A 27,914-nucleotide genomic window follows, 5' to 3' on the forward strand; every position below is an offset into this window, starting at 1 on the left:
AAAGCTATTGTAAAGAGTTACATACATTGGTAGGATTGACAGAAAACTTGTAGTAAAAATTTGAACTATGGATGGACAAATGATTTATAAAAATAAAAATAAGCGGTATTGGTAAAAAAATTGACGAATATGTGAATATGGATTGACAATGGTTTAAAATATATAGTCATAATAGGTTAAGATATTGAGTAAAGATAAATGATAGAGGGTAAGGATTTGCTGAATTAACTATGTGAATTGGAATACAAAAAAGGGGGGTGTGAGGAGGTCAGGAAACAAGTAAATGAAATATAAGACATGAAAATAGTGATTTCTTTTTAACTCTTTCTTACTTTTTATGTGTTTTGTTTTTGTAATTTTGTATCTTTTTTCTTTTATTATTGTTATTCCTTTTTATGTCTTATTTTTAATCTTGTATTGTCTGTAAAATTTCAATAAATATCATTTAAAAAAACCAAAAAACAAATGATTTATAAAAATAGAGGGGAAAATCACTACATTAAGATGCTGCACTGGTTGGAGGAGATGCTAAGCAGCACGTCGGGGCTGCCGTCGTCCTGGCGCAAGGAGTTCCATCGGCCCTTCCCCACCTGAGAGGGAGGGAGACTCTCACCCACGCCGTCCGCGAGCCTGGCATGAGGTGGTTGCGGCGCCACAGCAGCAGCTGAAGCGCCGCCCTTCTGCATCCCTCCCCATCCCCTCCTCTTCCTCCTCCCTCAGGAAGTCTCGCAAGAGAGAGGCTGCCTGCCCGCCCGCCCCCCATCTCCTCACGACGCGCCCCTGAGGGGGAAAAGGGAGAGACGGAGACATGGCAGCGTGTGCGCTCTCTCTTTCAAGGCGGAGGACCCCAATACGCCGCTTTCCTCCCGAGCCGGGCGAGCATGAAATCCGGGAAATTTAAGGGACATCATCAATCCGGGACCGCAGCGGGACACGGCGCTGGGATAAGGGAGTTTCCTGCCAAATATGGGACAGTTGACAGCTATGAGAAGGAAGGCTACAAGGAGTGGCCCCTCCAAGTGCTTTGCCTCATGCCCAAGGGGTCCACTTGCTCTGCCCCCCACCCCCCAATGGAGCCAGGAGCAGCTCTGAACAGTGAGCATGCAAGTGCACAGCCGTACCCCTGGAGGCTCCTTCCTGGGACTGAGCGGCCCTGTTGCCCAAGGCTCCTCCTTGCGCCGCATGTTCCTGCCCCATGGCAGCTCTTCTGCTGAAAGCCAAGGTCAGGGGGCTGAGCTGCGGTGAGCAGGCCTTAATGTGCAGTACTCCCTTCTTTAAAAAGCAGAGGCATCGCCTTGCCGACAAAGGTCCGTATAGTTAAAGCTATGGTTTTCCCAGTAGTGATGTATGGAAGGGAGAGATGGACCATAAAGAAGGCTGATCGCTGAAGAATGGATGCTTTTGAATTATGGTGCTGGAGAAGACTCTTGAGAGTCCCATGGACTGCAAGAAGATCAAACCTCTCCATTCTGAAGGAAATCAGCCCTGAGTGCTCACTGGAAGGACAGATCCTGAAGCTGAGGCTCCAGTACTTTGGCCACCTCATGAGAAGAGAAGACTCCCTGGAAAAGACCCTGATGTTGGGAAAGATGGAGGGCACAAGGAGAAGGGGACAACAGAGGACGAGATAGTTGGACAGTGTTCTCGAAGCTACCAGCATGAGTCTGACCAAGCTGCAGGAGGCAGTGGAAGACAGGAGTGCCTGGTGTGCTCTGGTCTATGGGGTCACAAAGAGTCGGACACGACTAAACAACAACTCCCTTCTTTCAGTGCAAACATGATCACCCCAAGAACCTTCCAGTCAAGAAATGATTGCTTTTATATTTACTTACTGTAAGCACCAAGAGAACTTTTTATTCTATAGGATGCCATTAATAATAATAATAATAATTTTTTATTTATACCTCACCCTTCCTGGTTCAGAAAACCAGGCTCAGGGCAGCTAACAAATTTAAAACATTAATTGATGCAACAAAAAACAGCCTAAAATACAGTATAAAATGTGAATAACAATAAATTCAGAATTCAAAAATCAATTTAGGGGAAAATCCATCCAATAAACATTAGGTGATCACCAGATGATCTAGTTGGCTAAATTAGTCCTATTTGGGCCAGCGAGGAGACCAGGGAAGAATTAGCTGTGGGATCCCAGGGTGGGTAATCTTCATAAAAAGGGGAAGGTGATAAATAGATAAATAAGTCTGTGACTTAGCAGGTAACTCAAGAAAGTGAGCTTTTACCAATCTGCTTCTATTACATCATATTACAAGAATCGGATAAATTCTAACCCAGAAGCTGCTACTGAATTTGGCAGTCTAACTTCACTACGATTGTGGATTTTGTAATGTGAACAGATGTCTAACAGCAGAACTTGAGTGGGAGCCAAGAAGGCATCTTAACGTAAGAAATCACAGAGGCATTAACATAATAATTAACAAACGCTAAAAGCTGTGTTTTGAATCGGTGACCTGGAAGTGAGCTCCTCAAAGCAATATAGAATATGTGTGTGTGCATGCATGCGTGCATTTGTTTATAAAACTCATCTTTTGCCTTTCTTGTTTTCTTTAGAGACTTCTTACATATTTCCTTTCTCACTGAGATTCATGAACATCCCACAATGGATATTAGAATTAGTTAACACCGAAACCCTAGAGAAACCTTCACAAAACCCAGTGTTCTGCATTTGGATCTGAAAGAAGAGCTAAATTAAACCAGTGCAGGAGGAGGTTGTGTGAATGGCCCTGAGACCTTCAGGTATAGGGCAGTATATATGGTAAATTCAATCAATCAATCAGTCTTCCTTCTAAGTCTCTCCAATGTTTAGCAAAGGTGAAACAAGTGTTCATCAGCCAACAAGGCTTGTTCTTCAGGTTCTTGTTGTTGACACACATTTACTAATGGGAGATGTGGATCTTTCCTAATAACCTGATGGATAAACTCTGCCTTAGAAAACCACTGCTGACAGACAAGGCCATCACATGGTGGTGGTAAGTTCTGATCTACTAGAAACCCCCTCCAGGTCAACATGTGGCTCAAAAATTCCACAGCTCAGTGGTAGAACATTTACCTTGAATGTGGAAGGCCCCAATTTCTAATCCCTGTTGTCTTCAGATAAGAGCTGGGGAAATTATCTTATTTGGAAACTTAGAGAGCTACTACCAGACTGAGTAGACAATATTGAGTTAGATGGAGCAATGGTCTGATGAGGTCTAAGGCAGCATCCTGTGGTCATCATTTTCATAGTTTTTAAAAGAAAAATTTCATGACCACGGCCCCGTAAAAATAAACATTCAATATATATAGAAACACAAAACCAAAGCCAATGTGTACAAAATAATTTATTACAGCATTACATCAGTTGGCATTATTTTACAGTGAATTTTTCATTCAACTATTGATTCTAAACAGATGTCAGAAGAGACTGTCTTCAAGGTAACTGTCTGTCTTGATACAACTTCCCTTCTTGGATTTTGCATAGGGCCTAAGTAATATTACTTAAATATTTACATTAACCATAAAAAGGAAAATAAACTGGTTCGATTATTTTTCAGAAAATGGATTTTCTGTACAAGCCAGGGTGTATTTTAAGTTTGGACAGCAGTTTATATAAAGTTGTCATGAATAGCCATTGATGCCATGAAGTAAAACATTTAAGATGGTTGACTTAGAACTTTGATATGTTGTAGACATAATCCATTTGGATTAATGCACCAAAATACAAAGAAAAATATTAACTGTGATTTGTAGACAAACTAATTGTGCTCATTTAAATTTGTTAAAGTAAATATTAACCACTAATTGCTTTATAGCACTTAAATCAATCCTTCAGCAAAAACTGAAGTTCACTTCTTGTGAGTTTTAACAGAGCTCAACATCATATTTAAACATAACTTATTATCTGGGATTGGCCACATTCTATGTTGTCGTACCCTCGCCCCCCCCCCCAAAAAAGTGGAATAATATTTCAAAATTTGTAAGTGGTGAAGAAACAAGTATCTAAACAGTAATAGCGGGTATTCAATAGTTCAAAAATATTTAATAAACAGTTCAAACTAATAGTTACGAGAAAAAGGAGGTTATAGCTTTTTTAAAAAAAGCATAACAATTTAAAAACACAAATAAGCTCTCCGAATTAAGCACAGTTTCCATAAAATGCTTTAAATAAACAGAAAATTGCCCTCACCCATAATTAGGATTTGTGCTTTGAAAGAAACAAATAAAAAAGCTGAAAACAATGGACAAGTATGATAACCCTTTTAACTTGCCAAGTTTGCTAATCCAATAGGTTTTATAAGAAGTGGCTGTACTTATTTGAGTATGTAACAGCATTCATGTGAATGGTCAATCTCTTGTGTCCATGATTTTGGATAAAAAGATCCATAACTGTACAAATATAAACATAACCAGTATTATGCAGAGATAGATGTCTACATAAATATCAGCAGCTCCTGTTGAGAGAAATGAGCTCATAGCACAGGACATTTTCATTCAACTGCCTGTTTGAATTTTCCCAATGTGTTCGGAAGTAGAAACCCTGAACTATGTTCAACCAGTCTGGAAGAGAGCACAATCCCATTCATTGCTCGGCTTTAAATTTCATTGGACAGCACACTGTGATGAATGGCTGTATGATTGATCGATGCAAAGCTACCATCATCTTCCTTCGTGGGAGAGACAAATGCAGATGCTAAAGGAAAGAGTTTGTGGCAGGCCAGCCGATACTCATCACTCTGGGTGGGGCTGACTCCAAAGCTGCCATCAAGTAAGGATTCCAAAACCGTTGTTAAAGTCTGAAGATAGAAAAAAGGATTATTTTTAAGTTGGGGTGTCTTCCACAAAATAACCCCAACAGAAACACCCCTCCCTATTAGCTCCTCTCTCAAGTGTAGGGCTGCTGCTGCGATCTTTTTTCTTTTCCACTGGAAGTCAAAATACTGTTTTCTTCCATGTGTTATCCTCTAATAGGTAAGGTAAAGGATCCCTGGACAGTTAAGTCCAGTCAAAGGAGACTATGGGGTTGCAGCGCTCATCTCGCTTTCAGGCTGAAGGAGCCGGCGTTTGTCCACAGACAGCTTTCCAGGTAACGTGGCCAGCAGGACTAAACTTCTGGTGCAACGGGACACCGTGACGGAAACCAGAGCGCACGGAAACGCTGTTTACCTTCCCGTTTATCCTCTAATACAGGAGTGGGTAAGCTTCAGCTGAACTGCAACTCCCATAAGCACTACCAAGCATGGCCAATGATCAGGGGTGATGGGAGTTGCAGTACAACATAAGAAGGGCTAAAGCAGTGGTCAGCAAAGTTTTTTAGCAGGGGGCCGGTCCACTGTCCCTCAGACCTTGTGGGGGGCTGGAATAAATTTTTTTGGGGGAAATGAACAAATTCCTATGCCCCACAAATAACCCAGAGATGCATTTTAAATAAAAGCACACATTCTACTCCTTTAAAAACACGAGGCAGGCCCCACAAATAACTTAGAGATGCATTTTAAATAAGAGGACACATTCTACTCATGTAAAAACACGCTGATTCCCGGACCGTCCGCAGGCCGGATTGAGAAGGCGATTGGGCTGGATCCGGCCCCTGGGCCGTAGTTTGCCTACCCATGGGCTAAAGGTTCCCCACACCTGCTCATGCACATGTTACCTCATGCACTATTCACAACAGCATACTATCCAGAAACTTCAGTTTCACAATCGTAATAATGAACTACCTTCACATTTTTGTCTGTCATCGTTTCATCTAGTTTAGTCGCAATGCCAATAGCTTTCTCTTGTCTTGAGTTGTCCAGGAAATACATCATCTTGGCACCTGAAAAAGAAGTGGCATAGATTTATGAACAGGGAAACCATTCATTTTTTTTTTTTATAAAAATTTTTTATTGCGTTTCTTTCCATAGGTGAACAAATTTGTTTGGACAACAATATACAAGAAACATTTTCCATATATATAAAGAAAAACATAAAAAAAAAGAAAAGATCATTATAAAATTTTTTCGACATCTTTTTGGACCTCCTCGCATCCTCTCAGCATTGCGTTCATCATTCTAACCAATTCAGCAATTTGTTATCTTATTTCCCAACTTATTATACCTTTGTATTTATTATGTTACCAATTTCAAAAATTTGTAATTTAATTTTAACACTCTTAATAAACATAATATTTTGTTTCTAGTTTGTCTCATTTTTTTCCATCAATACTTACTTTATCATTTACTTAAAATAAATTGCAGAAGCATAACGTTTCTTAATCGTGCACAATCTTAACACTCACACAACTTATAATGTTTTTGCAAATAGTCCTTAAATTTTTTCCAGTCCTCCTCCATTGTTTCTTCGCTCAGATCTCGAATTCTGCCGGTCATTTCCGCCAACTCCATGTAGTCCATCAGCTGCGTCTGCCAGTCCTCCAGTGTGGGTAAATCTGGTGTCTTCCAGAACTTTGCGATAAGAATCCTAGCTGCTGTGGTTGCATACATAAACAAGGTTCTGTCCTTCTTTGGCACCTTCCGGTCCACCATGCCCAGAAGAAAGGCCTCTGGTTTCTTAGAGAAGGTATATCTAAATACCTTTTTCAACTCATTATGTATCATTTCCCAAAAGGCCTTTACTTTCGGGCAGGTCCACCAGAGGTGAAAGAATGTCCCTTCTGCCTCCTTGCATTTCCAACACTTAGTATCAGAAAGATGGTATATTTTAGCCAACTTGACTGGGGTCATGTACCACCGGTATACCATTTTCATAATGTTCTCTTTCAAGGCACTACATGCCGTGAATTTCATACCGGTGTTCCATAACCTTTCCCAGTCCTCAGACATAATGTTGTGTCCTACATCCTGTGCCCATTTTATCATAGCAGATTTAACTGTCTCATCCTGTGTGTTCCATTTAAGCAGCAAGTCATACATCCTCGAAAGTACCTTAGTCTTTGGTTCTAGTAACTCCGTCTCCAGTTTCGATTTCTCCAACTGGAAACCCACTTTTTTGTCCATTTTGAATACCTCTTGAATTTGAGCATAATGTAACCAATCTCGCACCTTACCTTTTAATTTGTCCTGGTTTTGGAGCTTCCAATTGTCTCCAACTCTTTCAATCAGTTCCCAATATTTTGGCCAATAGGCCTCCATATTGGGCTTTTTTTTAGAAATCTTGGCTTCCACAGGTGATAACCACCTCGGGGTCTTGTTTTCTAATAAATCCTTATACTTCATCCAAACGGCAAAAATTGATTTTCTGACAATATGGTTTTTGAACAATTTATGAACCTTCGCCTTGTCATACCACAAGTATGCATGCCAACCATACACATTATCAAACCCCTCCAGATCTAGGACATCGGTGTTTTCCAACAGGAACCAATCCTTCAACCAGCAGAAGGCTGCAGCTTCATAGTACAACCTTAAGTCCGGCAGGGCAAACCCCCCTCTTTCTTTTGAGTCGGTTAGTATTTTAAATTTTATTCGGGGCTTTTTGCCCTGCCAGACAAACTTAGAAATATCCTTCTGCCATTTTCCAAAACATTCCATTCTGTCCACGACCTGAAGGGTTTGAAATAAGAATAGCATTTTTGGCAAAACACACATCTTTATAGCTGCGATTCGGCCTGACAAGGTAAGTTTCAATCTTGACCAGATATCCAAGTCTTTTTTAATTTCCGACCAACATTTTTCATAGTTATCTTTGAAAAGGTTTAAATTTTTGGTGGACAAGTATACCCCCAGGTATTTCACTTTTTTAACCACACTTAGCTCTGTCTCTTTCTGATACCCCTCTATCTCTGTAGGTGTCAAATTTTTGACCAAAACCTTAGTTTTTTGTTTGTTTAACTTGAATCCCGCCACCCGACCAAACTCCAAAATAAGTTCCAAAACTCTTTTTGTGCTAGATACTGGCTCCTGTACTGTCAAGACTAGGTCATCTGCGAAGGCTTTCAGTTTATATTGTTTCGCTCCGACCTCTATACCTTGCACCAACTGGTCCTCCCTAATCATATTCAGCAATACCTCCAGAACAGAGATAAATAGCAGAGGGGATAAAGGGCACCCCTGTCGTGTCCCTTTTTCAATTAGAAGTTCATCCGACACCACATTGTTCACTATCAACTTGGCTTTTTGCTCTGAATAAATTGCTTCTAGTCCATTTTCAAACCCCCGTCCCACTCCCATCCCCTTCAGATTTTTCTTCATAAACATCCAAGAAATGTTATCAAATGCTTTCTCCGCATCAATAAAGATTAAAGCAGCCCTTGTGTTTCTAATTCGCAACAGCTCCAATATATCAATAATATTCCTGGTGTTATCAGACATATGTCTACCAGGGAGAAAGCCTGCTTGGTCCTTGTGAATTACTTCGTTTAAAACGTTTTTAAGTCTACTTGCTAAAATGTCTGCAAATATTTTGTAATCCACATTCAGGAGTGAGATGGGACGGTAGTTCTTAAGCTGAGTCTTTTCCTTCTCTGACTTGGGAATCAATGTGATGAATGCTTCTTTCCACGTTTCCGGTGCCCTTCTCCCCTCCATAATCTGGTTGCAAACCTCCAACAACGGTTGTATCAAACAATCCTTCAGAGTCTTATAATATTTGGAGGTGAGACCATCTGGGCCTGGAGATTTGCCAAGTTGCATATTTTGGATGGCACCTTCAATTTCCTGTTGAGTTATTTTACTGTTGAGAATTGATCTTTTATCTTGACTTATTTTAGATAGTCCATTTGTCCTCAAGAATTGGTCTATATCCGATTCTTTCTGAGGCCCCTGTGCATAAAGTTCCTTGAAGTATCTGTGGAAGCACTTTCTTATTTCTTCTGGTTTCTGAACTATTTTTCCTTGAATCTCCAGGTTTGTGACTGTGTTTAGCTTTTGTCTTTTTTTCAATTGCCAAGCTAACAACTTTCCACATTTATTTGCTGATTCAAACGATCTCTGCTTCATTTGTTTAATTTTCCACTCAATCTCTTGATTAATCAATTTCGAATATTGTGCTTGATGGAATTTGATCTCTCTTAGCACCTCTTTTGACTTCGGATTAGTTCTCAGCTTTTTCTCTCCTTCACTTATTTTCTCTAGAATTTTTTCCTTTTTTCCATTCCAAAATTTTTTCTTTATTGTATTCTGTTGTATCAGAAACCCTCTCATTACAGCTTTGCTTGCGTCCCAAATTATTCTTTTCTCCACCGTAGTGTTCAAATTTATTTCAAAGTAGTCCTTTAGCGTTTTTTGGGCCTTCTTCACAATCTCTTGATCTCTTAGCAAGGTGTCATTCATTCTCCATCTGAAGGATCCAGTTGGAAAAAGTCTCAGTTCCATTTTTAAGGCATTATGGTCGGAGCAGGTTTTTGGGCAGATTTCCACTTTTCTCGTTTTCGGAGCCAGCCCTCTAGATATCCAAATTTGGTCGATTCGTGTCCATGACAAGTGGGCCTCAGAATAGAAGGTTCCTTCTTTACCCAAGGGGTTCCTTGTCCTCCAAATGTCAATCAAGTCCATATTGTCTGTCATTTCAAAAAAGGTTTTAGGGAGTCTGCCGTCTGTTGTTAAGTTTTGATTTTGGGATTTATCCATATTTGTAGACACCACCCCATTCATATCTCCCATCACAATGATATTAGCATAGTCCAAATAGTCCAACATTGTCTCATGCAGCTTCTTGTAGAATTCTGATTTTCCATCATTTGGCGCATAAACTCCTAGTATCAAAATCTTTTCCCCTTGTGTTTGGATTTCAATTGCGAGAATTCTTCCATGATCATCTTTGAATAAAAATTTTGGCGACAGGTTCTCCTTTGCATAAATTACAACTCCTCTTTTTTTAACTTTGTCTGATGAGATAAATTCTTGGCCAAGTCTTTTATTGATTAATACTTTCCTGTGGAGCCTAGTCACATGTGTTTCTTGCAGACATATTACATCCAATTGTTCTTTTTTTAGGATATGAAATATCCTTCTCCTTTTTTCCGGAGAATTCCCGCCATTTATGTTCCAACTAAGTAGCTGCAGAGACATCCTGTTCTATTTAAAATGTTCTTAAGATGGGGTGTCTTCCTTTTTCTCAGATCCCGAGGGTGTAGGCGTTGGCCCACTTCCGGGCAGTATTGGTGCTGGTAAACCTGGAAGCCAATCCGCTCCTTTTTGGAGATCTTCTCCGTGGTCGTGAAGGAACTTTTGGTTATCTTCAGGTGTTCTTATTTTAACCTTCCTTTCTTTGTAGGTGAAGGATAATCCCTGTGGAAACTCCCACCTATAGGGAATTGCGTTGTGTCTCAGCAATTTTGCTAATTCTGTATAGGTGGCTCTAAGGTCCAGCAGTTGCCTCGGGATATCTCTGTAAATTTCCACCCTTTTGTCTTGTATTTCAATTGCTTTTTTGAAATGAAGGCCTAGGATCTTGTCTCTCTCTTCCTTTGTTCTTAAAATTATCAAACAGTCTCTGGATCTGTCTTTCCTTACCAGTCTTCCCAGTCTATATGCCGAGACTATCCTGAAATCTGTATCTTCCTTTAAACCCCAGAACTTCGAGAATTCCTGTGTTAAGTATCCAATCAAGTCTCCTTGCTCGAGTTCCGGGATGCCTCTCAATTTGATGTTGCTCTCGCGGTTTTTCAGTTCCACCATTGACAGGTAGACTTGTTGTTCACCCACCTGTTTGTGCAGGGGCCTAACTTCTCCTTTTATTTCTTCAACCTCTTTTTGTAAAGCTCCCACTTTCTGGATTGCTTCTCCAGCTAATTCCCGATTTTCCGCTGTTGCTCCTTGCAATTTCTCTATGGCTTGCGTGTGCTGGGAAACTTGGTCAGTCAATTTTTGAATCGAGGAAGTTGCTTTATCTATCTTCACAGACTGGTCGTCCACCTTCTGGTTTAGACTTGATAATTGCTCCAATATTTGTTTTAATAGTGTATCTGACCCACCTGCTGCCATATCTTCCTCAGTGGACTTCTCAGTTGTTTCCCCTTGTTCTCTATGGGTCACCAGTACAGCTGGAACCGACGAACGGCGTCCTTGGGTCAACGTTGTTTGTACGAATTGTCTTCTTTCCTTTTCTTTTTCCTTAGCCTCTTTAGTTTCCTTTGCTTTAGATGCTCTTGTTCTCCCTGCACCACTCATTACACATCTGTCAATGTTCAAGGTCAAATTGTCTATTGTTCCATGGGAAAGGCAAATTCAGAAGTAAACAACCAGTGAGATGGAATTCAAAACAAAAGACAGTTCCCAGGATTTTATAATCCGAAAGCCCTGTAGGGGGAGTACCACCAGGTTTCAAAGACAAAGAAGGAAGTAATCCGCCATTAAAGTTCCAAATTGTTTCAAAACAGTAGATTCATTAGTCCAAAAGTCCCTTCATAAACTCAAAGTTTCCCAAAGCACCTTTTATAGATCAACAAAGTTTCATGAAAGGTGCTTGTAACAGTATCCCATTCAGTCTTTTCTGCTCAAATATAACAGTTACGTTTCAGCAAAGTTTTGCAACTGTTTCCGCAGTTTGACACAGTCCCTCTCTCTGGCAGCCCGACAATCTGGCTCTTTAAAAAAACAGCCCAAAGGAGAAAAAAGATAGGAGGAAAGTCACCATTTACTACTTCTTTTAGTCAATGTCCATTTCCACCTTCAGCTCAGTAAAATAAGCAGATCTTAAAGCACGAAAAAGTTTAAGCTTCCCACAGTCCCGATTCAAACGCTTCCGTTTTTTAAAAGCTTTGCTTTGATCTTGTCAGCAATGTCGGAAGACGGACTTCCCTTTTCTCGTCTCCCGCTTTCAGCCAAATTTACCGAATTTCTTCTGCCAAATTTTAAACCCCTTTACTCACGGGTATGTTGCTTGCAGTTTAGCGTTGATTTTAGGAAGAAGGATCAGCGCTCATCTGTAACAGCCGCGCGGCTTCGCTTCCGCGGAAAGAGCGATGAACTCACAGCACCGCTACCCCTCCTTCACTCCGGGTCTCCTTACGGGGTCCCTTCTGTGTTTTCGGAGCAGCTTCTGGTGCCCGCCGAGTCCCACGGCCACGGGCTCCCTCTACCCGTGGTTTATCTTGATGGGTCGTCGCTATGCCGCAGCGAACGACCCTTTTCCGCGGAGCCCCTCTTCAGAGCTCGAAGAGGACCGCCATTACAGTTTCGCGCCGCCCCCGGAAGTCATGAACAGGGAAACCATTCAAAGGGAGAACTTAAGGATATGTTTTGCTTCAGTTTTCACTAACGCTAAACATGCCTTGTGCACATTGTAAAAAAACAAAAAACAAGCTTGAAATCATAGCAAGGCAACAAGGACTGTCAAATCAGCAGGTTACAACAAAGCAAAGTCCACCATACCGGATTCAAAGAAGCTCAAGAAAGTAAATTCACCCATACAGTGGTACCTCAGGTTAAGTACTTAATTCGTTCTGGAGGTCCGTACTTAACCTGAAACTGTTCTTAACCTGAAGCACCACTTTAGCTAATGGGGCCTCCTCCTGTGCCAGAGCACAATTTCTGTTCTCATCCTGAAGCAAAGTTCTTAACCTGAAACACTATTTCTGGCTTAGCGGAGTCTGTAAGTTGAAGCGTATGTAACCCGAGGTACCACTGCACTGTCATCAAAGGTCACCCCATTTTATATCAATAGGTCCAGCCTAAGCTGCAGTAGGGCCAGAGAGAAGCCAGCAAAATATGACCTCAATTATTCTGAGGTTCTGGGAGGAGAAAAAACCTTACTTCATTCAGAACCGGGTATTTGACTTCAAATTCTCACTGCAACCATTACACGTTGAACTCCAATAAGTCTAAATTAAAGGCGAACCATGACACAAAATCTGAATATATATTTTATTTGCCACAGGTACTAAAGCAATTAATGAAGACAAGAGAAAATTAAGTTCAATTATCCACAGTTACCTCATTAAAGTAATTAAAGTAATTTAGCTTTGTAATTTGGCTGTGTATTTAACAATAAACATGACTTTTAAAGGGCAGCAAATGTAGCAAGATCCATGCTAACGACCTGAAATTGTGAGTTACAGTTCGGAAGCCACTAAGAATAGACACCACACAAAAGAAAAAGATAATAGAGTAAGAAAACCCCATGGGAAAGACCTGATGAAGTAATGGGGGAAGGCATTCTAATAATAGAAGACAATGGGGACGACAGAGATGGAAATCCTCAGCCCATAAAGACTGGTGGTAGACTAAACACATATATAAAACTGCAAAATGATGAAGACAACAATTAGCAATGTTTTTTCAAGTTCTCAGTCTTATTTAGGCCAGGCATGGCAAAACTTGGCCCTCCAGATGTTTTGGGATTACAATTCCCATCATCCCTGACAACTGGTCCTGTTAGCGAGGGATGATGGGAGTTGTAGTCCCAAAACATCTGGAGGGCCAAGTTTGGCCCTGTCTGATTTAGACTTTCCTTCCTTCTGAACTTGGAAGTGATAATGCTAGGAATCATCTAATGAAACTGACCAGCAGCACATTCCGGACGGTGGAAGAGCTGCTTCACCCAAGTTATGGAGTTCATTGCCACCAGCGGGAGTGTTTGCCAAATTCTCCAATTCATGGAGAAGAAATGTACCATGGCTATGAGTCATACTGATTACATGGGACCTCGATGTTCGGAGGTACTCCGCCTCTGAATACTAATGGCTGTGGAGCAACAGCAGACGAGAGATACCCCCTCCACCGTCCTGCGAAAACCCCTTAATCCCAATTTTATTTTATTCTTTGGTAGATTTGCAGAAAGAAAAACACAAACCAATACATGATTTTAGAAAGGGGCAAGGTTAGACACGGACACACAAAGCATTGTTTTTAAAATTCAAGACTCCTTCCTTTCCGTGAAATCTCGAGAGAGGAGCACTCTTTTCCTTTATCTCCTTGGAGCTGCCAAGATGCCTTCAAGGCTGAGGAAGACCAGGAAACTGTGAGGTCATGTCAGCCATGGCCATGGTCGTATTGGTAAGCATAGAAAGCATCCTGCACCACCACAATAATTAACTTTGATAGATACCATCCTGGTTATTTTGGAACGGATTACCACTTGAAGAAAAACCAGCACTTCTGTCCCACAGTCAACCTGGAAAAACTGTGGGCGCTTGTTAGTGAGCAGACAAGGCTTAAGTATGCCAAAAATCCAGCCGGATTATCACCTGTAATTGATGTCGTGCGCTCAGGTTATTATACAGTCCTGGGCAAGGGGAAACTGCCCAAGCAGCCTGTAGTTGCAAAAGCAAAGTTCTTCAGCAGAAAAGCAGAAGAAAAAATAAAAGAAGTTGGTGGAGGTTGTGTGCTAGTTAGCATAAGGACTTCTCTATGTGCTCAGATTTAAATAAACATCGTTTCAGCTTAAAAAAGAAAAACCAAGACTCCTGGCACTCTGTTCCGCTTCCCCTTTCTTCCTGCCCAGGGCAGCCCTGCTCTCTGTCTGCGATGTGTCACACCAGGCTGGGTGGGCCTCCACAGCCCCTCCTCCTTGCCTGCTCTCCAGCAGCCACTTTGAGCAGCCCAAGTGATGAGGCTAGCACCAGCGACCAGAGAGAGGCAATGGGATGCTCCCTTGCAGCGTCACAGCTCAGGCCAAGCACCACCTCCTCCTCTCCTAAGCTTGGCGGCGGCAGCATAGGCAGAGGACAGGGACATTCCGGGGTCAAATAAAAAACCCGGAATGGCTTTCGTAATTTCGGCACTGTCCCTGGACACTTGGAGGGTATGGAGTGAATAAACCAGGAAGTCTGTAATGAGCCAGAGCATCTTGTTTTATCTGAACGACTGTCACCAGCTTTAGAAGACAGAGGACCTTAAAGAACTTGAATTCATGGTGACTGACCGACTTCAGGCTGCCTTCAAGCCTTAGGAGAAGAAGAAGAAGAAGAGTTTGGATTTGATATCCCGCCTTTCACTCCCCTTCAGGAGTCTCAAAGCGGCTAACATTCTCCTTTCCCTTCCTCCCCCACAACAAACACTCTGTGAGGTGAGTGGGGCTGAGAGACTTCACAGAAGTGTGACTGGCCCAAGGTCACCCAGGAGCTGCATGTGGAGGAGCGGAGACACGAACCCGGTTTCCCAGATTACGTGACTACCGCTCTTAACCACTACACCACACTGGCTCTCTCACTGGAGCCTCCTAGAGGTTTATGGTTGTCAGGGGCAGAGTCCTGGGCTAGATGGACCTTGGGTCTGTGGAGCAGGGCTCTTCTCCTGAACCTGCTTCAAGGCCTACCATAAAACACAGGTTTGGCATAATGTCATCCTTTAAAACACAAATAAACCAACCTGACAGCAGATGCCGTATGGAGGTAGAATTACGTCTGAGAAATTCTTCATTGAAACTTTCCAAATCTTTACTAATAAAAATCTTCTGCATTTCTTGGGTTAGGACTTTGTTCACAATTTCTGGCAAATTACTATGATCAGACACTAAAAAAGCAAAAAACAACAACAAAGCACATAGTTGTTACCATCTGACAAGACTGTACCTCAGTGTTCCAAGCACAGTTTTACAGCATGCAAACAGCAGATTTATCTTATACTTACCACATTTGGAGAATTTAATTAAACATTCATGTAGCCACGGGTTATTACTGTCAATAGCAAAAGCTCTTTTAACCGACTGCAACATTAAGAGAAACTTTCCTGCATAAATACAAGAATAAAGAACTAGTTTTTATGATGTTATTTACATTTGAATAATCTGTTTGTATTGCTGTGCTACAACCATTCTGCACACATACGCTCACTCATGTGTCACATGCAAAATAAAGGAGACCTCGTATTATTTATATATGCACCTGACAGCTTATGAACAAGGCAAGGCCAGGTCCCTGCCCTATGGGGCTGCCAGGAGCTGAAGTCAAACGTGGGTCAGCAATAAAAAAATACAGTGTCAGAGAAGTTAACTCTTTATTCAGAGAAGCCCCAAAAGCACAGGCCTAGTGGTCCGAGCAACTCTTCCGAGCAAGTAGGTCTTGTCCGAATGAGGCAGTTGCGAAGACTGAAGGTCCCACTGGTCTCCAAGGCCTTTCCTAAGCAGTCATAGACTGTCTCTGCGCACAACCAACCTCTGTTCTGCTCTTCATTTCTCTGCATGTTCTAGATGACCAGGGGTAGAGAAATGGTTGCAGCAGGACGGGGAAACTCCCTGGCTTCTTCAGGAACCTGTCTCCCCTCTGCCTCTTGACCATCTTCTCCAGCCTCTGCTTCAGCCTCGGAGTCTGAACTGTTCTCTGCCACTGCTTCTTCCTGCTCACTAAACCCTGTTACTACTTCTTCTTCTGACACCACCTCCTCCCAAATCTGCTCCTTCTTCTCCCTTTCATTGCCATTCCATCACCAGTCACCTGGCTCCTCTGCGCCCAGCCAGCCCATGACATGGGCTTACAACCAAGAAACAGGCTTACAACCAAGAAACTCTGCCCAACAGAGAAGGGGCAGGTGAATGGAGGCAGGGGTAGACGGGCTGAATGTGAAGTTATTTAAGTCATAGAAGGTTATGAGAATGATGACAGTGTAGCAAAAGCATCACAGAAAAGGTGAGGAGGAGGATTTGAATGAAGTAGGGGAGATGGTCGATGGGGAGGAAGTTTCAGGCATAAGTGGCAGGAAATAAGAAATGGTGTTGTTTGAAGTGGCAGGAGACCTTTGGACACCCGAGGATTGTGGAGCTGGACCAATGACACCAAAATACAGGAATATGTTGGTATATAAAAATGGAGAGACAAGGGGGTGGGGGGAGAGGGAGGTCTTGATAAGAAGCTTGCGCAGAAACTGGGAGCAAAAAGGGTGCCAGGGCAGGGATTTAAGGACAGGCACTATGTGCAGAGAGCAATAAGAAAACTGAATAATTTGAGCAGCAGTGCCGGACAATTGTGACCAAGGTGAGACAATGGAAAACCCAGTAAGTCAAGCCCAGAGATGACTAGTGTTTTTGCAGACAGGTAACCTGAAAACTACGTAATAATGGATAAATCTACACATGTAACTATTAAAAAATCATCCTGTTATTTCACAATCCTGTTTCACAATTACATATACTTTACCTTTCCTTAAATAAATGTCAAATGCTAAAAGATGTGTGTCTATGTTATCAGCCGCAAGATTCTTAAGTGGTATAAGGAACTTAATTGCTTCCTCTAATGGATTGCCAACCTGCCAAAAGAAATTCAAGTTAGTTATAAACTGAAGTCATACCAAAAAAGTCTCTAAAGATCAAGCTTGCAATAATCGTACTGATATATTTTGGCACACAATGTATTTAATAGTGTTTATCATAGTTACCCGCCCTTCCAAAAGATAGCTAGTCAATGAAACAGGTTGAATTTCATGGAACTTTGGAGTGTCAGGCATAGCCCTACTGGCTTTAGCCCAAACGTAGCAGAGTTTTCCTGCACAGCGAAGAAGCTAGTTGCGGCGATGATGACTAGGCAGCTAGACTCAGAATAACTATTTACAGGATTTATTAAAAGGAAAAATAAAACCAGCAGAGTTTCTGCATACAAAGAAAAGCAAAATAAATCCTCTTTCTTTCTCTTTCTCTCTCTCTCTCATAACCATACACAGCACTTCTAACTCCTAACACACCTCACATCAAACTGTGCTAGCAATCCCTAGATAACAGAGTTGAGTGCTGCTCGTTAACCAATCAGAGTGAGTAGTTTCTAGGTCAAGCAGACCTGGGCTTTCTGCCAAGAGTAAATTGCCACCAGCTGGAGTTAATTGGTGAAGCTAGAATCTGCAAGTTTCTCACGAGAACCAATTAACAGAAACTGAAACAGAAACTGAACACCCCCTCACAGATTCTGCTGAACAATTAACACCAAATACACCTATGTAGGAGATTATTTTTCCAGCAAACCTAAACCCTTGCACATTCGCTTGTTCTTTATCTTTGCCAATGGTTTAGTTAACACATCTGCTACATTTTCTTCACTTGATACATAAGTACAGGTGATTACATTGTCTTGTACACAGCAACGTACATTTTGGTATTTTACAGAGATATGTTTGGAACGCGATTTGAAACCCTCTGTTTTACTTAAGGTTATACAAGCTTGATTATCAATGTAAACTTGTACTGGTTCTCCACAATTTACATTTAAATCTGTTAACAAATGCTTGAAATAAATCACCTCGTTGCACAATTCACTCAATGCAGCATACTCTGATTCCGTTGATGACACACTTACAACGTCTTGCTTGCGTGACCGCCAGCTGATTAAAGCTCCACCGACCATTATGACTAGTCCTGTGACAGATTTTCTATCTGGCAAATTTCCCCAGTCACTATCACAGTAGCAACTCAACATTTCATCCTCTGAAGAATTTAATTGTAACATATAGCCAATTGTCTGCTTGAGATACCTCAGAACTTGTTTTACCCCTTTCCAGGCATTTAGTGTGGGTTTTGAGACCAATCTACTTAATATGCCTACTGCATAGCTAATATCAGGTCTGGACCACTGTGCTATATACAATAAACTTCCAATTACAGAGTGATATACATCAGGGTGTTCAAATTCAGGACTCTCATCTATGTGAAGTGTTTTTATGAAACCTGGATCCATAGGCACCGCTGCCCCTTTGCAATCCTGCATTCTGTATGTAGTCAGTAGTTGTTTAACTTTGTTCTGCTGACTAATTAGGCAGCTGCCATCTTGGGCCCAGCACACTTCCAACCCTAGATATGTCCTAACCGGGCCTAAGTCTTTTGTACACCCACCTGCAGCCTACAATCTTTGCCCCCTCAGGCGCTGCTACTGGTGTAAAGACCTTGTGCTCATTCAGAGAGGACATCTCTTCCTCCATTGCCTGTTTCCAGCGCTCTGCCTCCTCTTTTGGTAACTTTAACACCTCCTGAAAACTCTTGGGTTCTGCACTTACACTAAACACATTTGCAGTATCTGGGGAAAAACGCACTGGAGGCACTCCTTTGTTTTGTCTTTTAGATCTTCTGGGAGAAAATTTTTCTTCTGACCCACTTTCCTCCTCAGAACTACGACCTCTCTTTTGTTGCTTAGCAACTGGGCTTTGGCTAACTCCACTTTCTTGAGAGCTCTTATCTGAACTTTCCTCCCCCTCAGACTCTGATTCTCTGTGTCTACCTTTAGAGTCATGAAGCTCCTGGGAAGGCTCAAACCAAACCTCAGTATTGGCATGTAGTCTCTCCCAGCCACTATGTTCACAAAAACTGGCATTCCTGGAGATCACAATGCCATTTGTCCCTTCAGCAAAGCGGAAACCTTTTCCCAGCTCCTGGTAACCCACAAACACTAGCTGTTTGGTCTTAGGATCTCCCTTCTTTCTCATTTGTTTCGGAATTAATACCCAGGCTTTTGATCCAAACACATGCAAATGGTCAATTTTAGGTTTTTTCTGAAACAATTTAAAGTATGGGGTTGTACCTATTGTTTGATGGAAGAGCCTATTTTGGAGATAACACGCGGTGAGCATGCTCTCCCCCCAATAAGACATGGGTAAATTAGCATCATCAAGCATGGCAAACATCATATCTTGTAAAGATCTGTTTTTTCGCTCTGCAACGCCATTCTCCTCTGGGGAAAAAACGTTCGTTTTTCTATGCCCAATGCCACGCTTTTGTAACCAATCTTTAAAGGCATTTGACATAAATTCGCCACCTCTGTCCGTCTGTATCCTTTTGAGTTTAATGGACAGAAATCTTTCCACAGATGCCACCCAGCCTTTAAACTTAGTGAACACGTCACCCTTATTCTTCATGGGAAAAACCCAAGAATAACGCGTGGCGTCATCCACAATTGTTAGTGAAAAACGCGATCCACCCCTGCTTACAGCAAATGGACCAATTACGTCCATGTGAACCAGCTGTAGCGGTGACTCACTGACTCTGTCACTTCTGGGGTAAGAGACTCTGTGGGTTTTAACCTTTTTACAGACATTACAATCAAGGTACTTGTTACAACTCTTTAAATTACCCCCATCAGCCAATTCAGACATTTTTAGTACACTTTTCCAGCAAGCATGCCCCATTTTCCTATGCAATAAGTGCACACAGTTGTCATGTATAGCTTTGTTATTCACTGCAGGCTGAGATTTACTGACTACTGCTGCAACTTGAGATCCTGCTTTAAGCCAAAACAAGCCTCCCTCTGACTTAGCAGTGCCTAAAATCTCACCAGCCTTCTTAATAATGCAACTGTCTCCTTCAAAATACACTTTAAACCCAGCTTTCAGCAAACAATCTACAGACATCAGATTGCTCCTTAATGACGGCACACAAAGTACATTTTGCAGGCATTCACGAAGACAAGGAACATAAACTGCACCCCCCGAAATCACTTCGGAAGTACTTCCGTCTGCTAGAGCCACCTGGCTGCGCTGTGCTGAGTTCTTGGAAACAAACAAGTCATCTGAATTCACGATGTGGCGAGACGCTCCAGAATCGACCACCCAGACAGCTTGTTTCTCATCAGCAATCTTGACCTCGCCGGTCACCAGCTGAGCCGACTGTTTTTGTTTGAAGAATTTCTTTTTACGCTGCTGCTGCTGCTGCTGCTGATCTCGTCTCTGCTCCTGCACCGGCAACTGAGACTTGACCAACTCCGGACATTGTCGTTTTAGATGCGCTGAAGACCCACATCGGAAACAACGCCTAACAGCAAACGCTGACTCCTCACCGGTACGCTGCTTTTGCTTCACCTCTGGCACGGCATGAGAACTCCTTCCAAACCGCCCACCTGTAGAAGCCTCTGCAGCCACCGACCTTTCTTGCCTCTTCTGCCATTCTTCAATCAAACGCCCAGTAACGTAACTGACTGATAAATCATGCTCCGGTATGCCTTCTAGAGACAAAACTAAATTATCCCAGCTTTCCGGGAGAGAACTCAAAATAATAGCCACCTTCTCCTGCTGGTCTAACGCACAGTCTCTTTCCTGGAGCGCAGCAAACTTTAACTGTAAACTGTGTAGGTGTTCTTGCATTGTAACCCCAGGCTGTAACATTGCCTTGTACAATGCCTTGCGAATGAACAGCTTGGAAACCGCTGTCTCACGCACATGGAGTTCTTTAAGTGCTTGCCACACACCTCTAGCTGTCTTGATTCCCCTCACATACGGCAACTGGGAATCTTCCAGCCCCAAGACAATTGTGGCCCTTGCTCTTTGGTCTTTATCGAGGTCTTCATCATCAGGCTTCGTAGGAAACTTACTCACCACTTGCCAGAGACGATCCCTCTGCAGCACTGCCTGCATGCGTTCCGACCACAGCAAGTAATTGGAGTCATTCAGACGCTCAAAAGCCATCTGAACTGGTTGTGAGGCCATCTTGAGAGCGATGTCCCTGGAACCCGGAACCAGCTACTCACGACCACCGAGAGAGAGAACAGGAACCACAGCACCCAGCACTCACACGCTGCAGCTGTTGTCCTTCTGTCCGCTGCGTCACCAGCTCACCACGGTCAGGAACCAGCCAGAGAACAACAACTTCTGGAACTACTGGAACCAACGCCGTTGATGCTGACACCACCACAACTCAGGCTGGCAGCACAATGCCCATAACCTCATGGAACTTTGGAGTGTCAGGCATAGCCCTACTGGCTTTAGCCCAAACGTAGCAGAGTTTTCCTGCACAGCGAAGAAGCTAGTTGCGGCGATGATGACTAGGCAGCTAGACTCAGAATAACTATTTACAGGATTTATTAAAAGGAAAAATAAAACCAGCAGAGTTTCTGCATACAAATAAAAGCAAAATAAATCCTCTTTCTTTCTCTTTCTCTCTCTCTCTCATAACCATACACAGCACTTCTAACTCCTAACACACCTCACATCAAACTGTGCTAGCAATCCCTAGATAACAGAGTTGAGTGCTGCTCGTTAACCAATCAGAGTGAGTAGTTTCTAGGTCAAGCAGACCTGGGCTTTCTGCCAAGAGTAAATTGCCACCAGCTGGAGTTAATTGGTGAAGCTAGAATCTGCAAGTTTCTCACGAGAACCAATTAACAGAAACTGAAACAGAAACTGAACAGAATTGTATAAATACTTAAGAAGGAGCTTGGCATCTTGGACGTAACTTTGAGCCATCCCAACAACTATAATATAATGGTACTTTAGGAATTACAAAATGCCCAACAGCTGTTCATTTTCTCCCTGGGATCCACCCTATAGAGGGAAACTGAAAGCAAGTTTCAGGTTAACAGGCTCCCTGCTCTGTCATCATCACTGGGCAGAAAACTTAATGCCCTACCTAAATAACCCTATTGTTATTCAGACAGGGGATTTCCCAATGTGACTGTTCACTTCTCCTGTAGCAAGGAAGATGGGACAAAGTTGAGGGAACAAATGTAGGACCATAAGGCCTACTCTTGAGAACAACACTCAATAGATGAAACACAGGAAGGAATTAAAAGCAACTCTGCTGAACAAACATAATGATACCAAGAAAGGTTTGGAACAGGAGCCCAGTGGAAGAGAACCAAGTTTCACAGAACTCTTAAAAGTTCAGAAGAAAGCAGCAAAATGCTTGCTTTGATCTTGATGCCCCTCTTCCAGCATGTACAATGTGTCCGTCATCTGATCAGTCATGTACATCCCCCAGAATGTGCTTGGTCAGGTGGCACATTCGAGACAAAGCGGCACATGTGAATCCAAGATTGTGAACATCATATGTGCGGTCTACGTGCCAGGCCAGTGAGTTAACTGACCCCAACCTTCCTGCAAATATTTTGGTTTGATATGGCACAGTGAAGAAGGTTTTGAGTATGCGATGATTAACAAATATAGAAAAGGAGAAACAAATCTACCCTTTCCAGTTTTTCAGGAACCAATTCTTCCTTGGGACCACTGGTTTCTTCCTCTTCCTCCTCTCGCTTCTTCTTTTGGGTCTTCTGCTGCCTCTCTCGCTCTGCATGCTTTCTCTCCTCTTCCAGTTTAGCTTTCTTCTGTGCTCGTCTTTGCTTACTAAGCATTTTCTTAAGTTCTTTGGCCGAAAGGTTTTCTACAAGTAATAGGAGATTTACAAACCATACGAAATGCTGGGTTTATTAAAAAATATACAGTGTCATATTTAAATATCACTTCATTAAATGCCTTTACAATACAAAAACACAAAATAAATAAAAGTAGTAACTCTTAATTTATTGTTTAAAGAAACCTTCAGGATTCTTAAAAGCTAGCTATAAGCACTCCAGCACACACTATGCGCTTCAGCTTCAGAAACCTTTTGGCAAGGTCCCTCATCAAAATTTCTCAAGATAACATAGCAATTTTGGGATAAGAGGTAGATATGTTATCGTTAAAAGATAGGAAGCAGACTGTAGGAATAAATTGCAATTTGCACAATGGAGAAAAGTGTGAACTCCTATAAATTTATATAGGTCTCAGCTTGTGTATGCACAGAAAAATCTGTGAGTTAAGAGAGCTATATTTTCTGACAGGGAAGCAAACAGAAGCATCATACGTGAACGCTTTTGCTGCTTGAAGCAACAACAGATTTTCCTTTCTGCAGTGATCTAAATGACACGTGGTTCTGTGAACACCAGAGGAAAGCATTTTGTTGTAGCACATTTCAGTTAAGGGCTAAAGTTCTACCACCACCTTTCCTTCAACTGCACAACAAAGGATGAAAACCAAGGGCCTTCTCATTCAAGTGGCAAGGCTTTGTCTGATACATACCACTTTAGACAGCAGGATTTGGCTCACATGACCAAATATCCCTCCATTTAATTTTATTTGTTTTAGAAAAAAGGAACATATATATTGTGAACCCCTGTCTGCCGTCTGAAGAGATGTAGTCCAGATACAGTTTTATCAACTCAGAGAAAATGAGGCCAAGTGTAAAAGCCACAACACAAGAGGCCCTGAACAACAGCTTGATAGTCTGACCGCAATGTCAAAAGATCCTTTTCCAATTAACAAGACTTTAGCAGTAACTTAACATACAAATCAGACTTTTGTCTGCAATCACTTAAGAAAACTAAAATGATGGAAAGAAAGAGTCCCCACACCAGAGAGGAATGGCAAACCAAGCTGTTACTGACTACACCGAAATGGCAAAACTGACCGGAAAGCTCAGGGATCAAGAAGACAAAAACTTCAAGAAAGAATGGGGGAAAAATGTAATTTACTTAGGAGACCGTGTAAGCTGATGAAAATATTAGCAGGATTTTAATCTCACTTGTAATGTAAGAAATACTATGAATAATATGGATAGGTACAAAATATAGACTATGAAATAATATGCCGTTGAAAACGTTGACAATAGGCCCCATGGAGGGGATGGGGGGAAGTCTTGAGATTCAGAGAAATCTCTCTATATGGATATATATTTGGTTTTGTTATAAATTTATATTTGTAAAATCAAATAAAAACAATTTCAAAACAACAATAACCCTAAAATGAAGATTTTCAACCATCTAAATTCTGTGCTGGATCAGGGTCCATCAACTTGGTGCCTGCAGCAGCCAACAGATTTAGGTGTGTTCAACGGTTGTGGTGTGTGCATGGCAATCAGTTTTCCCAGTTTTCAAATGTGTATGTGGGCACAAAAAGGCTGGCAATCCTTGTTTTAAATTCTTAATACTGCACTGATCATTAAGCTATTTTTATATCCAGCTCAGCAGATGATTCTCCCCAGCACTGTATAAAATAAGTTTCCTTTACATATACCACATTTTCAGCAGTGAACACTTCCGTACAAAGCTTTTTATACTCACACTATCTTAATTATTGCTTCAATACCTGAATTTACTTCTTGTTCTTTGCTTTCATTGGCTAGCGGATTATCATATAGCTTCAGGTAGATTTCAATTGCTGAGCGAGCCGCCTTGAAGTAGAAGGCATGTTGCCTGAGAATGTCTTCCAACCTCAAGAGGTCCACGTAGGCACGGAGTGTCATCTTTCTCATGCAGTAGGTGTGGAAGTCAAATTGATCATCTGTTATCTCAAAAAAGTGCTTTAAAAAAATAAAAGAGGATACTATTTTTTATGATGCAGTTTACTAGACGGAGAAATAAGGCCGCTTCCTAGGTGTGCTTACAGCTTTTTCGAACTAAGTGTTTCGGCAACTTTAAAGCAGGTGGCAAGTTAACAAAGCTCATGTTGCTTATGAGAAGCCGTAGTCAGGAAAAAGCAATCTGTTTACCTACTTACCCTCTCCACTTCATGGCACTTTTTCAAGGCATCTCCATATTTCCCTAGTCTCTGAAAAGCTAAAGCGCATTCTGTTTGGAACCACATGCACTGCATTTCATTCAGATTCTCCATGGCAGAAGTTCCTTCCTGAAATAAATAAAAAAGTATTGTGTGGGATCAACAGTCGTTTAAATTTATATGTATATGTGTGAGATCTATCTATCTGTCTATTCATCCACACACACACACACACACACACACACACACACACACAGCCCTATGATATCCTATAAGAATGCTTTAACAATAAATAACTGATATGATTCTTTGGATAAAAATAATAATTAATAATAATTTATTATTTATACCCCGCCCATCTGGCTGAGTTTCCCCAGCCACTCTGGGCGGCTTCCAATCAAGTGTTAAAAACAATACAGCATTAAATATTAAAAACTTCCCTAAACAGGGCTGCCTCCAGATGTCTTTTAAAAAGAAGATAATTATTGATTTCTGGATTTTTCAATTATTGAGTGCAGGGATAGCAAATGTAGCGCTTTCAGATGTTGCAGAACCAAGCCACTGCCATAGCCCTGACCACCACAATCCATGGTCAGGCAGCGGGTGACAGGAGTTGTTCTCCAACAAAACCTGGAGGGCATCATATTGGCAACCCCCAGTCTTATAAAGTATCCTATTCTTTTCCCTTTTCCAAAGGCTTTACCTAATCCATACTTTTTCTATTCAGCTAAGGGGAAAGTCTGTGAGAAGGGCAATATTTCATTCATACAGAAACGAGAATGTGGGCACTTTCACTGTAAGAGAGGCAGAGATAAGGGAGGTGTTCTCAAGAAGACCAGACAATATTTCTCATGTAATAGCAAACACTGTGTGCAAAAAGCTATAAATGTGGTCTTGTTTAATTAATGACTGACAGCTCAAGAAGGCAGGGAATTTTAATAGTGAAGACACGAGGTGCAACACTAAGAGGGTAATCCTATCCATAGCTACTCAAAAGTAAGTCCTATTCATGTCCATGAGGCTTACTCCTAGGTAAGAGGGTAAAGGACTGAGGTCCAAGAAAAGCAAATCTGAACAACTCCTTTCCCTCTGTGGTCATCAAGACAACCACTCAATACCGTACTGGTAATGTGACTGTATATTATATTATATTATATTATATTATATTATATTATATTATATTATATTATATTATATTATATTATATTATAGTTTTTCATTCATTCATTCCCCGCCCATCTGGCTGGGCTTCCCAGTCAAAATGAACGGAGACCTTACAAAAGGTCAAATGCCAATGGAAAATTTGGCAGTGTGAAGAACTGCCTGAATGGGAAGACATTTCAAAGATTTTTACAATGCAATCTTGCACATACAGTTCCAATAGCCAGTCCCACTGAGTTAAACTGGGCTTACTCCAAGGTAAATGGGTACAGGATTGTAGCCTGCAGTCTATTTAATAATTTACGAAATTTAAACATAGTCTTCAGTAGTAACGATGCCTGTATTTCTTTCACCACCAAGTTAGCCTATGCATCTTAATGAAAAATGTTGACTTTTAGTTGGCTAGTCTTTGGACATGGAATTTGCTCCCACTAAAACTTCCAGCCTCCTCATGAGTAATTCATTTACTGTGACAGGGTTACTCATGATGAAGCTGTTTCATACTGCAGTGAAATAGCTAAAATATATTTAAAGATTACAGGGGGAAAATAGAACTATTCTGTTCCTGGAAATTCATCAGTACTATTATCTTGGCTCAATTAGAAGTTAGGTGAATTTTTCCTGCATCATACAATTCTGCTACCAATGACTTATAATAATAATAAAATTAGAAAAATCTGAAACTGACAGAGGAAATTTTCAAAACAAATACGCAACCAACCTCTATTTAAAATATATCTCCTACCCGTGTGAACTTGGAACACATCTCTTCTGCATCCTTCACCATATTTGCTCTCAGCATATACTTTGCACATTTGGAGTTGATGAATCTATCGGCTGTATCCAACGACTGCGCCTCATCCATCCATTTGGCAGCCTCCTTTAGGTTGCCTACATGCTATTGAGGGAAAGGGAAGAGTTTTATACTTAATTTTCAATGTCAGTAACAGGCATATTGTGTAAGCTCTGAGAACTGTAACGCGCACGTGCATCTCCCCTTTCCAAAACATTTTGCATGCACAAATCACAGCCAATCTTATTATGCTTCGCTGTGTGAAACGTAGCTCTGAAGATATTGATCCGATGAAAACTAAAAAAATAAGTTAACAACAAAGGATCATGTTCAGACTTCAGTGCCTATGTCAAGCTTCACAGGTCTGGCAAAATTATGTTAGCATTAAATATCTGAGTATGGAAGAAGCACAGAACCTTTACTAACTTTGAGAGAGAGCTGCTCACATTTTACACTGAAAACAAAAACCATTTCCATAGTCCAAGCCCACTATTTGCTTCCACAAAAAGACTATGATCACAAACATTTCGTATGAACAATTTATTATGAATTACTTTTGATTGTCCCTTTTCTGACTGCTGCAAGAGGCCATGGACAAAAGAGCGAACACTAAGGCCTTGGTCATGCACATGTACATATAGATCCAACCGCAGCATGCTACCCAAGATCTGGGGTCTAGTATACCAATAATTTGTGGGTGGGGTGCAGGTAGACAGCATTGGAACACATATTACAGCTAGAGGTGGAAAAAGCCACTTTGATTGATAAGAAATACAGGGACAAGTGGATACATGCAGTGGCGTAGCGTGGGGGGTGCAGGGGGGGCGGGCCGCACCGGGCGCAACATCTGGGGGTTAGGGTTAGGGGGCGCA

The 27,914-nt window shown here is 41.6% G+C and overlaps 1 protein-coding gene, 1 long non-coding RNA gene and 1 pseudogene across 3 annotated transcripts in view; 1 reads left to right on the plus strand and 2 right to left on the minus strand.

The window, feature by feature from the left end:
* The window catches only part of LOC308594059, a 227,903-nt gene extending 226,269 nt beyond the window's left edge, over positions 1–1,634 (minus strand). Inside the window, exon 1 of the long non-coding RNA XR_014011277.1 lies at positions 1,574–1,634. This is a non-coding gene — a long non-coding RNA (uncharacterized lncRNA). The remainder of the gene's footprint in view (positions 1–1,573) is intronic.
* Positions 1,635–3,320: 1,686 nt separating this feature from the next.
* The window catches only part of NAA16 (N-alpha-acetyltransferase 16, NatA auxiliary subunit), a 46,073-nt gene continuing 21,479 nt past the window's right edge, over positions 3,321–27,914 (minus strand). The window contains exons 12-20 of the mRNA XM_081206251.1: positions 26,995–27,147; positions 25,089–25,217; positions 24,678–24,891; positions 22,742–22,935; positions 17,009–17,117; positions 15,507–15,605; positions 15,246–15,389; positions 5,715–5,812; positions 3,321–4,790 (exon numbers count right to left, since the gene is read on the minus strand). Coding sequence (XP_081062377.1) covers positions 4,590–4,790; positions 5,715–5,812; positions 15,246–15,389; positions 15,507–15,605; positions 17,009–17,117; positions 22,742–22,935; positions 24,678–24,891; positions 25,089–25,217; positions 26,995–27,147 — 1,341 coding nt within the window. The 3' untranslated portion in view covers positions 3,321–4,589. The remainder of the gene's footprint in view (positions 4,791–5,714; positions 5,813–15,245; positions 15,390–15,506; positions 15,606–17,008; positions 17,118–22,741; positions 22,936–24,677; positions 24,892–25,088; positions 25,218–26,994; positions 27,148–27,914) is intronic.
* LOC308593900 (large ribosomal subunit protein uL15 pseudogene) lies at positions 12,140–14,818 on the plus strand (annotated as a pseudogene). Its single transcript has one exon. The product of its transcript is annotated as a large ribosomal subunit protein uL15 pseudogene (transcript).

This window comes from Podarcis bocagei (genome assembly GCF_964188305.1).
Source record: "Podarcis bocagei genome assembly, chromosome: 8".
NCBI lineage: Eukaryota > Metazoa > Chordata > Lepidosauria > Squamata > Lacertidae > Podarcis > Podarcis bocagei.